Source organism: Sminthopsis crassicaudata, chromosome 3 (genome assembly GCF_048593235.1).
Source record: "Sminthopsis crassicaudata isolate SCR6 chromosome 3, ASM4859323v1, whole genome shotgun sequence".
NCBI classification, from domain to species: Eukaryota; Metazoa; Chordata; class Mammalia; order Dasyuromorphia; family Dasyuridae; genus Sminthopsis; species Sminthopsis crassicaudata.
The window spans coordinates 581,775,734-581,791,057 of record NC_133619.1 but is presented as its reverse complement, the minus strand read 5'-3'; the positions used below and the strand labels follow the sequence as shown (position 1 = coordinate 581,791,057).

The 15,324-nt window shown below is 33.0% G+C and overlaps 1 protein-coding gene across 1 annotated transcript; it reads right to left on the bottom strand.

The window, feature by feature from the left end:
* Positions 1-418: 418 nt before the first annotated feature.
* Positions 419-1,340, bottom strand: LOC141562448 (olfactory receptor 51F1-like). Its single transcript, XM_074302483.1, is given in 2 exon segments — positions 419-764; positions 766-1,340. Coding segments are annotated over 2 exon segments (921 nt in total).
* Between the last annotated feature and the right edge of the window lie 13,984 nt (positions 1,341-15,324).

The following is a 15,324-nucleotide window of genomic DNA, read 5'->3' as shown; positions in this document are numbered from 1 at the left end:
TAAGTACTGTGATTACAGAACAAATATGTTTATATACATAAAATGTTAAGAACAGATCCTTTGGAGTTCTCAACAAATCACTTGTATATTGCTGCATAATCACCTTACAATTTGTGTTATGTCTATGTTATGTTTTTGTTCCTCCATATAAATACAGGATTGACTCTCTTTATCTGGCTCCACCCTGAAGAGGCCTCTGATAATTCTTCAGCTTTTGCTGGCCTAGACTGCAACTCCCTGATGTTATCAAGAGGAGCCACATGCACAAATATACATTCATTAAAATTCAAGTTATATTTTCCCTTAATAGTATTCACAGTCCCAAGCCTATCATCTGGGGAAATGCAGTTCATTCCTTACTCTATATATAAACACATACACTTTTATCTACAACATGTCATTTTTATCTCATTTAATCTTAACTTGACATAAGAGACTTCTTTGCAAAGAGCAATTTGAACAAGGCCCCACAAAGCTGTGTGGTTTTCAGACTGTAAATGACAGGGTTGAACACAGGTGGAAGGATTAAGTAGATGTTGGACATCATTGTTTGTACAATTTTAGGAGCTGACTGTCCAAAGTGATACAACAGGGACAGGGAAATCAGGGGGATATAGAAGACAGCAACAGCTCCAATATGGGACATACAAGTGCTAAAGGCCTTGTGCTGCTCTGTGGGCGATGCAATACTGAGGACAGAACGAATGATTATGATATAGGAGATGATAATACATGGTGTATCTATCCCTGAAGTCAAAATGAGACCAGAAGCTGTTAGGTCTGGTATCTGAACATGACAATTTAAGCACATCAGAGTGATAACAGTAGGAATGGGAAAGCACATTCATTTTACAGAATGACAGGCGTTTCAGCAACAAAAGTGTGGGCACCAACAGTACTATCATGCATATGAGTATCACCAGAACAATCTGAAGGATTCTGGCATTGGTGAGAATGGTGTTGTATCCCAGAGGGTCACAAATAGCTATGAAACGATCAGTTTCTATGGCTGTGAATCCATGTAGAAAGAACATTTGGACAATGCAACCATCTAAGCTGATTTCTCTCAAGTTAAACCAAAAGACAACCAATGTTGCTGATATTGTGGAAACAATCAAGCCCAAGTCAGTAGCGGATAGCATAGAAAGGAAATAGTACATGGGCTCATGTAGACTCTGCTCTGTGATGATGACAAATAGGATCATGCTGTTTCCTGAAAGAGCAAGAGCATAGAGACAGCAGAAAGGGATGGAGATCCAGTCATGGGCTGCTTCAAGTTCCGGGATGCCAGTGAGGTGGAAGGTTGTAAATGGAGATGTCATGTTGTTTGAAGTCTCCATTGTAGGATTTTCCCTTCAAAACTATTCACCCTTTGGTGAATCAACTCATAGCTTTATTTCTTTCAAAATAAATAAATAAACATAAAGCTGAAGGTATCCTTCAATTCTTAGCAGGCTGGATCAATGAATCTTTGATAAAAGGCTGAGTGATTGATTAAATTCATAATCTTTTATATAAAGATAAAATTCTGTATTGTCTGTTACTGTTATGTTCTAGGAGTATTGAATACAGCAAAAATGAAGGAGTTCATTGCACTATTTACAAACTTCTTTCCATTCTTCATAAAAGAGTACATATTTGTATTTACATTATGTGGACATTTAGAAAATGAAATTTTTTACTAGATTTAGTGTGCCTAAATCAAACACATTTGATTTTTGCATAAAAAGTATACTTTTTTCTTGCCTTAAAACTTGGGTTAGAATAAAACCTCAGATTTGAGTGTTTACAGGATAGCTTTATTACTATATCAAATAGGAAGCAGGCCTAAAATGCATATGCTTATGATTACTTATAGAGGTTAAGCAAACTAATTCATTCAGTGGCTTAGGATACATGAAATATATACAGCATCAAAATCTCTCTCTCTCTTTTTTTTTTTTTTTTGAGGCTGGGGTTAAGTGACCTGCCCAGGATCACACAGCTAGGAAGTGTTAAGTGTCTGAGACCAGATTAGAACTCGGGTCCTCCTGAATTCAAGGCTGGTGCTCTATCCACTGCGCCACCTAGCTGCCCCAGCATCAAAATCTCAATGGGAGTATCATCTTAAAGGATACTAGCAAAAAAAAAAAAAAAAAAAAACCTAGATAAAAATGGACATCCATTTGTTTGGTAATATCTCAATAAATTTGGATATGTGAATGCCATAAAAATATTATAACACATAACAAAAATAAACATGACAAAATTGAAAAGCTTTACCTAGATGGAAAAAGCAGAAACAGGAAAGCCATATATAATAAAGATTGCACATAGAATAGTACAATGACTATTGTAATATAAATTTAAAAGTACACGAAAGGAAAGTCAAATAATGAGTTATCATAATGACCAATGTTGAACCTGAAGAACAAGTGATGAAGCATACCTTCTTATTTTGGATAAGCAATAAGGAAACAAGATGAAAAAAATAATGCATATACTGAAATATGATTCACTGTGTCATTTGTTTTCTCTTAATTGTTTTAATTTGTTACAAAGAAAAGAATGGGAAGGTAGAGGAAGTAAAAATATGTAAAACAGTATCAACAAAACTGTTTTTTGTTTTTTTTTAATAAATGAATAGATGTCCACAATAAAATCGAAGAAATAAAGGAGAATGTTTCAAACATAAAAGGAAATAAGGATGTGGAAGTAAATTATCTTAACATTGTCTTGGTTCTCCATTTCTAATCCTATTACCCATATTGTTTTTGGTCAATTGTTTTAGTTATATCTAGTGTGCCTTTTCTTTCTTTTGTTCATTTTACAAATGAGTAAACTGACACAAATAGGGTTAGGTGATTTGCCCAGGGTAAATAAGTGTCTGAGGCCAGTTTAGAACTGAGGGAGGATCATCTTCCTGACTTTAGGCTTGGCATTCTGTCCAGCATCCCACTTAGCTGCCCCTACTATTACTTGCCTACTTGCTTATTCATGTTACACAGTGATCTAAACCTAAATATCTCCTTTTTAAAGTAAGTAATCTTGTATAGTGATGTAAAGGGTCTCACTTGCTGCAATTATATGGGTTCCTTTGTCTCTTCAAAAAGGATTAATTTATATTGAGAAGAATTAAGATATTAAATTAAAAAAAAAAAACAATCTTACAGAGGCTTAACAATCTTAACAATTGAAGGTAGGATCTTCCCATCCTCGTTCCTTGTCTCTGAATTTTTTATACTATTTTACCTATATGGCTATGGCTCTCCTTCTCTACCCCTTTATGGTCCATAATTCAACTTAATTCAACAGGCGTATACTCAGTGACAACTAAATACACTTTTCCCTGAGTCATTCATTGTGGAACAAACCTAGTTCCTATTCTCTGCTAGTTCAGGTTCCATATGGAGAAACATACCTACACCAACAAGAAAGCAAAATCAAGTCCCCAGTATGATTTTTTAAAAAAAGCAGCTAGGGGTAGTCATAGATAAAGAGCTAGATGAGTATACAAGAAAGTCTGAGTTCAAGATCTATTTATGAAAAATGTTCCTGTGTCACTTTGAGCATAAGTTATTTATCCTCTTTATATATATTTCCATAAACAGTACAAATAAAATTATATATATATATATTATTATAATTTATTAAGTTTCTAAGATTCTAAATTATACATAAGGTACATATTACCTTCATTGGCAGAAAATTTTCTCACTTGAGATTTCCATAAACAGTACAAATAAAATTATATGGTTAGTCCCTATTTCTGTTTCCTATATAATAAACCATTTGTATAAACAAGTGTCACAATTCATGACAGAGGGAGTCAAACAAAATCATTTTATCTTACCAGTCTCACATGGAAGGGAGAAATGACTGTCTTTACTACCCACTAGAAAGAACATGCTCCTTTAATTATGAATCCCAAACCTATATATAAAAGAAGGACTGAATAATGTGGCCTTCCCACATATATTATTGTCCCTTAGGAAATTGTTCATTCAAGATAGATCTAATCTTTAGCTCTCTGTGGGGATGATTTTCTTGGCTAACATTGGTATAAAAATATAGTAATGTTATTGATATACTATAGTACCAAGCCTAAACGCCTGAAGTCTCAAATGACTTTAAAAATAAATCAAACTGAATTACATTACCAACTTTTTCTGAGTATATGTGATGAATTATAGGATGTAGTCCTTCCCCCAACCCAAACATAGGAAAACTTGCCATATAAAACCTTTATTTATAAGGCTTAGCTCAAGCTCCATTTCTTTTAGTATATTTGGATAAAATTAAATTTTCCTTGAATTCTGTGTTCTCTGTATTGCACTATAATTCATACTGCACAGTTTTAGCAGTTTACCATCATTATATTATTTCTTATTTGGGTTGTGTTATCCTACATCCTAGTGAGACCAACTAATGTTATTCTTTTGCGTCCCTCAAGGGAACCTGGCACAGATTTTTGTACATAGGCAATGCTCAATAAATATTTATTACATAACTGGCTAAAAGTGGCATTTATTTATCCCTATTAATTTTCATATTATTTACTTCTGCCAATTATTCTCAGCTATTGACATATTTGGGGATCCTATCTCTATATCTGAATGTGTTAGTTGTTCTTGCCTGTTTTGTATCATTGTTAGTTTAACAAATGTGACATATAACCCTTCATCCATACCATCTGTATATGTATACTGAATAGAATTGATGAAGGAGATCCCTATTTTGTTCAGAATTTCTTTTCTATGTGTCTGTCACTTGTGTATAATTATTGTTTCCTTCAACGTGACTACAAAATCTTTGAGGGAAAAGCCTAGATTTATAACCTCAGCTATGTAAAGAAAAACTACTAGAACAAATGAATCAGTAAGATAATAGTCCAAAGATTCATCTACTGCAGCCTTATGTTTGGTTTGGTTGTTGTCCTTCATTTTTAAAGAAAACTAAAATTACATCATTATATTAGGGTCACAAAATAATGGTGTCTGAGCAGTCAACATGAAAAGTAAAAACAAACCCAACTCCTGGCATTTAGTTTTACTCTCACTTCTCCACAATTCTGGTACTTGTTAATTTTGGGCTATGGTCACCATCTGAATTTATCCAATGTTACCATGACAGCATAAATAAGGACAGAAGAAGGTGGGAAATATATACCTGTCATTTCTCTGGTCTTGGACAGAGAGATCTGTTTTAAACGATCTCTAGTAAATACTAAAATCTTTTTATTACTTACTTGTTTACTGTCAGTCAAGCAATAGGAATTTATTAAGTTTCTACTATGTAACACTGTGCTAAGTGCTAAAATTATGAAGAAAGAAGAAAAACACAATCTTAGACTTCAATTTAAAGGAGACAACATGTAAATAGGAGCAACATACAAGATGATATGAAGAGATGAAAGTAATCTGAACACTTAACCCCCACATACAAATATCCCATCATTAGTAGTTGAAGCCAAAGGAAAATGCTTCTTGCAGCAGATGGAAATTGATCTAAGACTCGAAGAAAGTCAGGGAAACTAAGATATATAGATAAGGAGGAAGAGCATTCTAAGTATAAGAAAAAGATATGGAAGGTAGAGTTGAAGTTCATTATTAAAGAAACTGGAAGTATTCCAGTGTAATTGGATTATAGAATGCAAAGGAAGCAGTGAAATATAATAAATCTGGGAGGAATCCATGTTATAAAGGAATTTGCCTGTCAGAAAAATTAGCTATCTAAATTAATCTCCTTATTCAGTGATATACCAATCAAATTGCCAAAAATTGTTTTATAGAGCTAGAAAAATAATATCAAAATTCATCTAGAAAAACAAAAGGTCAAGAATCTCAAGGAAATTAATGAAAAAAAAAAGCAAAGCAAGGTGGCCTAGCCATACAAAATCTAAAGTGATAGTCATCAAAACCATTTGGTAGTGGCTTAGAAATAAAATTGTGGATCAGTGAAGTAGATTGCCCAAAAACTTCAGCTTCCAAAAATTGTTGGGAAAATTGAAAAATAGCATGGCAGAAACAAGGCATAAACTAACATCTCACACCCTATGTCAAGATAAGGTTAAAATGGATTCATGATTTAGATAGAAAAGATGATGCTATAAGCAAATTAAGAGAACAAGGGAAAGTTTGTCAGATCTTTGGAGAAGGGAGGAAATTTATGACGAAATAAAAACTCCAAAATGAATAATTTTGTTTACATTAAATTAAAAAAAATTCTGCATAAACCCAAGCATACAAAATTAGAAGGGAAGCAGAAAGCTGGAAAATTTTTTTACAGCCACCCTTTCTGATAAAGGCTTCATTTCTCAAATATCCAGAGAATTGAGTCAAATATATAAGAACATGTCATTACCCAATTGTCAAATGATCAAACTATATGAACAGCCAATTTTCAGTTGAAGAAATTAAAGCTATTTATAGTCATATAAAATGTTCTAAATAATTATTGATTAGAAAAATATAAATTAAGACAACTCTGAGTACTACTTCATACCTCTCAGACTGACTAAGATGACAAGAAAAAATAATGATGAATATTGGAGGGCATGTAAAAAAAATGAGATACTAATACGTTTTTGGTGTAGTTGTAAAGTGATTCAACTATTCTGGAGAGCAAGTTGGAACTATTCCTAAAGTTCTATAAAGCTGTACATACCCTTTGATCTAGCAGTGCCACTATTTAGTCTGTATCTCAAAGATCATAAAATAGGAAAAATGACCCACATATGCAAAATATGTTTGTAGTAGCTCTTTTTGTGGTGGCAAACAGTTGGAAATTGAGGGGATGCCCATATTTGGGGAATGGTTGGACAAGTCATGGTATTTGTAATGGCATATAATTGTTCTATAAGAAATGATGAGTAGACAGATTTCTAAAAAGCCTGGAAAGACTTACATAAACTGATACTGAATGAAGTGAGCAGAATCAGGAAAACATTGTATGTAACGAGCTGTCGTCTCTAGAAGCTGCCGGATTACTCTCTGGGAAGAGATCTGCTGTGTCTACTCAAATCTCTCAGACAGATTCTTCTTCCTGTAGTGAACCGTTGTCTCCAGGCAGTTGCTGTTAACTCTTGTCCTTAGAAGTGACTTCCCTTCCTGCAGAGAGCCCCGTCAGGCCTGATGTAATGCAGAGAGTCTTCTTCTATCTCTAAGAGTCCTCTTTTATTCTCCCAGAGAATGGGCGTGGGATAATGCAAGGGCTTCTGGGAAGAACCACCCCAGCCAATGAGCTTGCCCCCTCTATCAAGTCAACCTGAGTTCTCACCTTGTAATTGTCCAGAAAACCTGAATTCTCACCTTGTTACTGTCCAGACAACCTGAGTTCTCACTTAGTAATCCTAACAATTGTACACAGTGATAATAGCAAAATGATGTGATAATCAATTATAAGACAGTTCTTCTCAGGAGCTCAGAGATCCAAGATACTTCCAATCGATTTAGGATGGGAAATGAAATCTGAATCCAGAGAAGAAACTATGGAGATTGAATTGACTGAAGCATATTATTTTCAGCTTTTTTTTGTGTTTTTCTTTCTTGTGGTTTTCCCCTTTTGTTTTGATTTTTGTCACAACATGATTAACATGGAAATAGATTTTAAATGATTATACATCTATAATGTATATCAGATTTCTTGATATTTTGCGGGAAATGTGGGCAGGTAAGGGAGTGAAGGATAAAAAATTTAGGTACTCAAAATCTTATAAAAATGAATGTTGAAAATTAGTTTTCATGTAATTAGAAAAAATAAAATAAAAATCAGCAAAAAAGAAAAGATAGTGATTCTGCCCAATAATATAAAGGAAAGAATAAATGGTTGGGGAGAAGGTAGTAAAAACAGGGAAGTCAAGAGTTAACTACAATAGAAGCCTCCAGGATGAAAGAAAATGAGACCTGGAAGCAAAACTGGGGTTTATCTCCTTTCTACAGTGTTTTATTATATAATAGGAACCAGCCAAATTTCTACTCCACTAAATACCTAAGATATAGGGAATCTAATATAGCAGATGATAATGAAAATCTGGTGAGAGAAAGAAAGACAGAGATAGAGAGACACAGAATCAGAGAGAGATGAAGACATAGAGAGTCAGAGACGAAGAGACAGAGAGAGATAGAGGCAGAGATAGAAAGAGGAGATAAATCAAGATACATGTGAGAGGAAAAAAAAAAGGCCCAAAAAAGTGGTTAAATATACAGTTTTTGCTAAATTAAGCAAAGCAAAATGAGATTCATGAGTACAAAAGGAAAAATGTATAAAAATTCAAAGGAACATCATAAGTCAAGTAAAATCAAATCAACAAGCACTTAGTAAGTGCTTACCAGATGTCAGTGAATGTGGTAAGCTATGATAATGTGAACAATTGTCTTTTGTTCTTGAAGAGGACCAAAACAATATCACTATATTAGAATCAAGTAACAGTATATTTATTTTGTAAAGTTCTATAGTCTCCAGAGACTGCTGATCGATCTCTGGTCTAGAGGAGAGACTTCTTCCTCCAAAGAGCCGCCTCAAGTCTGGTCCAAACAAGACACTCTCTCTCCTCCAGAGAGCCGCTCTAACTCTGATTTAGAACAGAGACTCTCTATCTCTGGAGTGCCGCCCTCTTTTGTCCTCCCAGAGAATGGGCATGGGATAATGCAAGGGCTTCTGGAAAAAATTACTTCAACCAATGAACTTGCTCCTCCTTAGCATGCAAGCTCCTCCCCAGGAGTAAAACTCCCAGTAAAGGCTGGAACTAGAGAATTGCCAAGTACCTACTTAGCACTTGGTAAGAACTTATCATCTCATTATCTCATTAGCACTTAGTAAGAACCTAACATATTTGACTGACATTGATCAGACCAATGTGACTTTAAAATGCTCTGCTACAGGTTGGATATTTGTTCACATAAACATTTGGGGAAATTGTTGAGCGTACACATCTCATATTTCTTTTCAGCTACTTCAATTTTGTTTTGCTCATAGAACACAGTGCCTTCTTTAATGCAGGTATGCCATGCTGGTTGGTTCCAGGCAGTGTCTTTGCTGATGTCTCTCATATCACACGATTATTTCCATAGTACTTCAGAGAGACCTTGCAGATGCCCTTGTATCATATTTTCTTTTTTTCTTTTAGTAAGTTTATTTATTCTTAATGCACATTGCCTTATGAATCATGTTGGGAGAGAAAAATCAGAATAAAAGGGAAAAACCATGAGAGAGATTAAAAAACAGAAAAAAAGAAGTAAACATTGTATGTGTTGATTTATATTCAGTCTTCTTAGTTCTTTTTCTGGATACAGATGGCATTTTCTGTCCAGAGTCTATTGGGATTGTTTTAGATCACTGAATCACTGAGAAAAAATACATCTTTCATAATGATCTTTTATGATCATCACACATTCTTACTGTTACTCTATACAATGTTTTCCTGGTTGTGTTTGTTTTGCTCAGCATCAATTCATGGCAATCTTTCCAGGCCTTTTAAAAATCAGCTTGTCTATCCACTTTTTATAGAACATTAATATTTCATTACCATCATGTACCACAACTTGTTTAGCCATTCTCCAATTGATGGTCATCTACTCATTTTTCAATTCTTTGTTATCACATAAAGAGCTGCTACAAACATTTTTATACATGTAGATCCTTTTCCCTCCTTTATGATTTCCTTAGGATACAGACCCAATAATGGCACTGGTTGGTCAAAGGCACAATTTTTTTTTTTTTTTTTTAGCCCTTTGGTCATAGCTTCAAATTGCTCTCCAGGATTGGATTATTTCCACTACACCAACAATGAGGTGGTAGTATCATTTCTTTTTATCCCTATGTTAGCCCTTGTCTTATGTGAGTTCTCTGTAAGATATTCTTTTAAGCAAATATACATTTGGCATTTAAACAATATGGCCAGTCCACAGAAGTCGCATTTTCTGCACCATACAGATGGTGTATAAAGGCTTTGTGGGTTAGTGTGAAAAAAGTACTGCATGTCTGATATCTTATCCTGCCAAATGATTAGAATTTTCCTAAGGCACTTCAAACAGAAAAGAATTTACAATTTTTAGGAGAAGGTCATAGGGGCAATTGTATATTCAGGATGATAAGACTTTTGGAACATTGTTAGGGATAGATTTAATATTATTAAAGAAAATTAGCCCAAAATTCTCAGTGAAAAAAATTGTAAAGACTTTCCACAAAATTCTCAATAAAAATAGAATTCTATAGACTCTACAGAGACCATGGAATACACCAAGAGACACTATTACTTGTGCGTGTAGTATAATATAGACATACATAGACATATAAACACAGAGATATATCTATAAATATGATTTGCAAGTGACAACATTAATTTGGAAGTCAGGACAGAAATTAAAATTTATAAATCAGCATTAACAAAGACAAGATACAATATGTAAATAGAAAGATGGAAAATCACTTCACAGAATTAGAATCTGAGAAATAAAATGACAGATTGAAATATAAAAATATAAATAGAACAAAATTTTGTCTAAAGAGCAACAAGAAATATGGTTTTCTCTTTTAGAATTACTTTTCATTTTATTATTATGTATTTGACAGACATCTACATGAATATATCCTTGTAGAAAAAATGAGTACTGTATACAAAACTCTGATACTCAATTACATACAACTTGTTTAATTTATATCTATATCTATATCTATATCTATATATGTATATATATACATTTTTTAACATGGTTGTTTCAACAATGTTTTATTCTTTCATGTATTTAAAATTATTTATTTATTTAATTTCGTCTTTTAAGTATCACTGTCACTTCCTCCATTCCCTATATTTCTCCTTTCCAAAATGAGCAAATAAAAGTCTTCTCTATTAAAAAAATGTTAATTATCCCAGATAATTCCAGGCATTGATGATGTCTAAAGAAAGCTAATGTAAGTTGCTCCACATCTCTCTGAAATTATTCTGGTTGTTTCTTACAGAATAATAATATTAATAAAATTCACATACTATAACATTCATCTTTTCTCTAATTGATAGACATCAACTCAATACAGCTGCTTTTTTTCTAAGGACAATAAGGTGCTGTTTTCCTTTTAACACAGTATCCAATGGCCTTTTCTCAGCATGCATTTTTCTTAATCTTCTACTGCATTGTTGTTTATTGTTGTTATGTTATTGCAGCGTTGATTACATTTATTCTTTTTTGAATTTTTAAATTTTTATTTAATATTTTCTCCAAGTTACATTCAAAACAAAATTTTGTTTACATTTGTTTTTTAAATTTTTGAGGTCTAAGCTCTCTCCCTTATACCCACCCCACAATTAAGAAACCATTTGTGAAGTTATACAAAACATTTCCATAAAAGTCATTTAACAAAAACATCGATCTCTCACTGTAATGAAAATAAAAACCCTCAAGAGAAATTAAGTTAATAAAAAGAGAAACATAGAAATAGAAAGAGAGAATACTTCAATCTGTATTTAAACACAATCAGTTCTTCCTCTGGGCATAAATAGAATTTTTCATCTTAAATCTTTAAGAGTAATCATGTATGATTTTATTGCTGAAAATAGCAGAGTCATTCACAGCTGGTCATTCCAGAACATTGCCATTACACTATATATAATTCATGTAACTTTTCTTGAGTTTATGGAGGACTTTCCAGGTTTGTTTTTTTTCCTGACAGCATCTTGTTCATCATTTCTCATAGAACAATAATATCCCATCATAAACATACACAGCAGTTTATTGAGCTATTCAGCAATCAATGGGCATCTCTTCAATTTCTTTTTTTTTTTTCCCCCGAGAAGAGAGCTGCTAGGAAAATTATTTTTGTATGTATAAGTCATTTCCTTTTTTTTTTCAATCTCTTTTGGTATTCAGGCCAAGTAGTAGTGTTGTTAGGTCAAAGAATATGCATGAATTTATAACCCTTTGTCAAAGATCATATCTTCTGATCATTTACCACTTGGGGCATGACTCATATTTTTTATAAATTTGACTCAGTTCTCTCTATGAGAAATGAGGGCTTATCAAAGAAATTTGCCTCAAAATTCCTTTTATAATTGATATTGATATATATATATAAATATATATATACCCAATATATATATATACCCATATATATATATATATATATATATATACCCATATATATATAAATATATATATACCCAAAATTAATTGGAAACTAAATAACCTAATCCTAAAAAATGAGTAGGTAAAACAACAAATCATAGACACCATTAATAATTTCATTCAAGAGAATGACAATAGTGAGACAACATACAATATTTATGGGATGCAACCAAAGCAGTTATTAGGGGAAATTTTATATCTCTAGGTGCTTACTTGAATAAAATAGAGCAAGAGAAGATCAATGAATTGAATTTGAAACTAAAAAAGCTAGAAAAGGAACAAATTAAAAACTTCCAATTAAATACCCAATTTGAAATTCTGAAATAAAAGAGGTAATTAATAAAACTGAAAGTAAGAAAACTATTGAATTAACAAAACTAAGTTGGTTTTATGAAAAAACAAACAAAACAGATAAACCTTTAGTTATTTTGATAAGAAAAAAGAAGATAATAAAATCGAATTGTTAGTATCAAAAATGAAATGGGAAAATTTTCCACCAATGAAGAGGAAAGCAAAGCAATAATTAGGTGTTATTTTGCCCAAGTATATATCAATAAATCTGATAATCTAAGTGATGAATACTTACAAAATTATAGATTGCCCAGATTATCAGAGGAAGACATAAATTATTTAAATTATCCAATTGTAGAAAAAAAATTAAACAAACTATCGATCAACTTCTTAAAATAACTAAATTAAAAATGGATTTACATGTGAATTCTACCAAACATTTTAAGAAAGATTTATCCCAATACTTTGCAAACTATTTGAAAAAATTGGGAAAGAAAGAATCCTACCAAATTTCTTTTATAATACAGATATTGTGCTAATACTGAAATCAGCTAGGATCACCAGAGAAAAAAATTATAGACCAATTTCTCTAATGAATATTGATGCAAAAATCTTAAATAAAGAATTAGCAAAGAGATTACAGCAAATGATTCTCAGGATAATTCACCATGACCAATTAGGATTAATACCAGGAATGCAGGACTGGTTCAATATTAGGAAAACTATTAACATAATTCACTATATAAATAACCAAACTAACAGAAAAATCATATGATTATCTCAATAGATGCAGAAAAAGCATTTGGTAAAATCCAATTTCTATTAAACCCATTTCTATTAAAAAAATTAGAGAGTATAGGAACAAATGGCATTTTCTTTAAAATAATCAGTAGCATCTATTTAAAACCATTATCAAGAATCATATATAATGGAGACAAACTAGAACCATTCCCAATAAAATCAGGGATGAAACAAGGTTGCCCATTATCATCATTACTATTCCATATTGCATTAGAAATGTTAGGTTTGGCAATAAGGGAAAGAAAAGAGATTAAAGGAATTAGAATAGGTAATGAGGAAAGCAAATTATTACTCTTTGCAGATGATATGATGGTATACTTGGAGAATCCTAGAGAATCAAACTAAAAACTAGAAACAATTCACAACTTTAGCAAAGTTGTAAGATACAAAATAAATTCCCATAAATCACCAACAACGTCTATCTATCTAAGTTAATCTACTTATTCAATGACAAACCACTCAAACTCCCAAGAAATTATTTTACAGATCTAGAAAAATTAGCAAATTTCATCTGGAAGAACAAAAGGTCAAGACTCTCAAGGAAATTAATGGAAAAAAATGCAAAATATACCAGACTTAAAACTATATTGTAAAAAAGTAGTCATCAAAACCATTTGGTACTTGCTAAAAAAATTTAGAGTAGGTCATCAGAGGAATAGATTAGGTTCACAGGACAAAATAGTCTTTTTTTTTTTTTGAGGCTGGGGTTAAGTGACTTGCCCAGGGCCACACAGCTAGGAAGTGTTAAGTGTCTGAGACCACATTTGAACTCGGGTCCTCCTGAATTCAAGGTTGGTGCTCTATCCACTGCACCACCTAGCTGCCCATGGACAAAATAGTCAATAACTATAGTAATCTAGTGTTTGACAAAACCAAAGACCACAGCTTTTGGGATAAGAATTCACTATTTGACAAAAAATGCTGGGAAAATTGGAAATTAATATGGCAGAAATTAGGCATTGATCCACACCTAACACCATATACCAAGACAAAGTCAAAATGAATTCATGATTTAGACATAAAGAGTGATATTGTAAACAAATTAGAAGAACAAAGCATAGTTTACCTCTCAGATCTGTGGAGAAGGAAGGAATTTGTGGTAAAAGAAGAACTTGTAACGTGCTCTCCTGGCAGTTACAATTACTAGTCTGTCCTAGACCCACCAGAGTACCTTTGACCACTGTCCTTTGCAGTGTGAACTCTACCTGGCTCGCCTCCTCTGAGGCCTTCTAAGGTCTCTGGCCACAATCTCTTGAATCTATAGCTTAATAACCGGTAGCGCACTCAAGAACAACCACGTGTAATCTTAAAAGCCTTTATTATACCTACTCACATAATGCCCTAACTGATACCCTGACTTGTTGGTTCCCGAGTGAACACCTGGTCAGAAGACCCATGTGTTCACTACCAAAACCCTTACCTCTTTTGGCTACTCATCTTGGCTTGGCCACCCAGGCTGGGGAGCCAGGGTGAACAGCACCAGGTTAAAGAGAGCGGTTGCTGCCTGCAGTGGGCTTACATAGGGCCTGTGAGGTCACACACACAGCCAATCAGCGAGAGAGTCACCCATTACAAAACTATCTCAATATGGCCAGGATCCCGCCCAAGGGCAGTCCTAATATCCACAGAAATTACTTCTGGGCCTCAATCTCTCGATGCACTGTGTCCACCCATTTAAAGGGCCCTTACAAGAACTGGAGTACATTATTGAATCCAAAATAGATAATTTTGATTATATTAAGTTAAAAAGGTTTTGTACAAAAAAAACTAATGCAGAGAAGATTAGAAGAGAAGCAATAAATGGAAAAAATTACCTTTAAAGGTTCTGATAAAAGCCTCATTTCCAAAATATATAGAGAATCGATCAAATTTATAAGAATTCAAGCCATTCTCCAATTGATAAATGGTCAAAGGATATGAATAGACAATTTTCAGATGAAGAAATTGAAACCATTTCTAGTCATATAAAAAGGTACTCTAAATCAGATCAGAGAAATGCAAATTAAGATAACTCTAAGGTCCATTACAACCTCTCTAATTGGCTAAGATGACATAAAAAGATAATGAGAAATGTTAGCCCTAATGAAAACATTGTTGGTGGAATTGTTAACTGATTCAACCACTCCAGAAAATA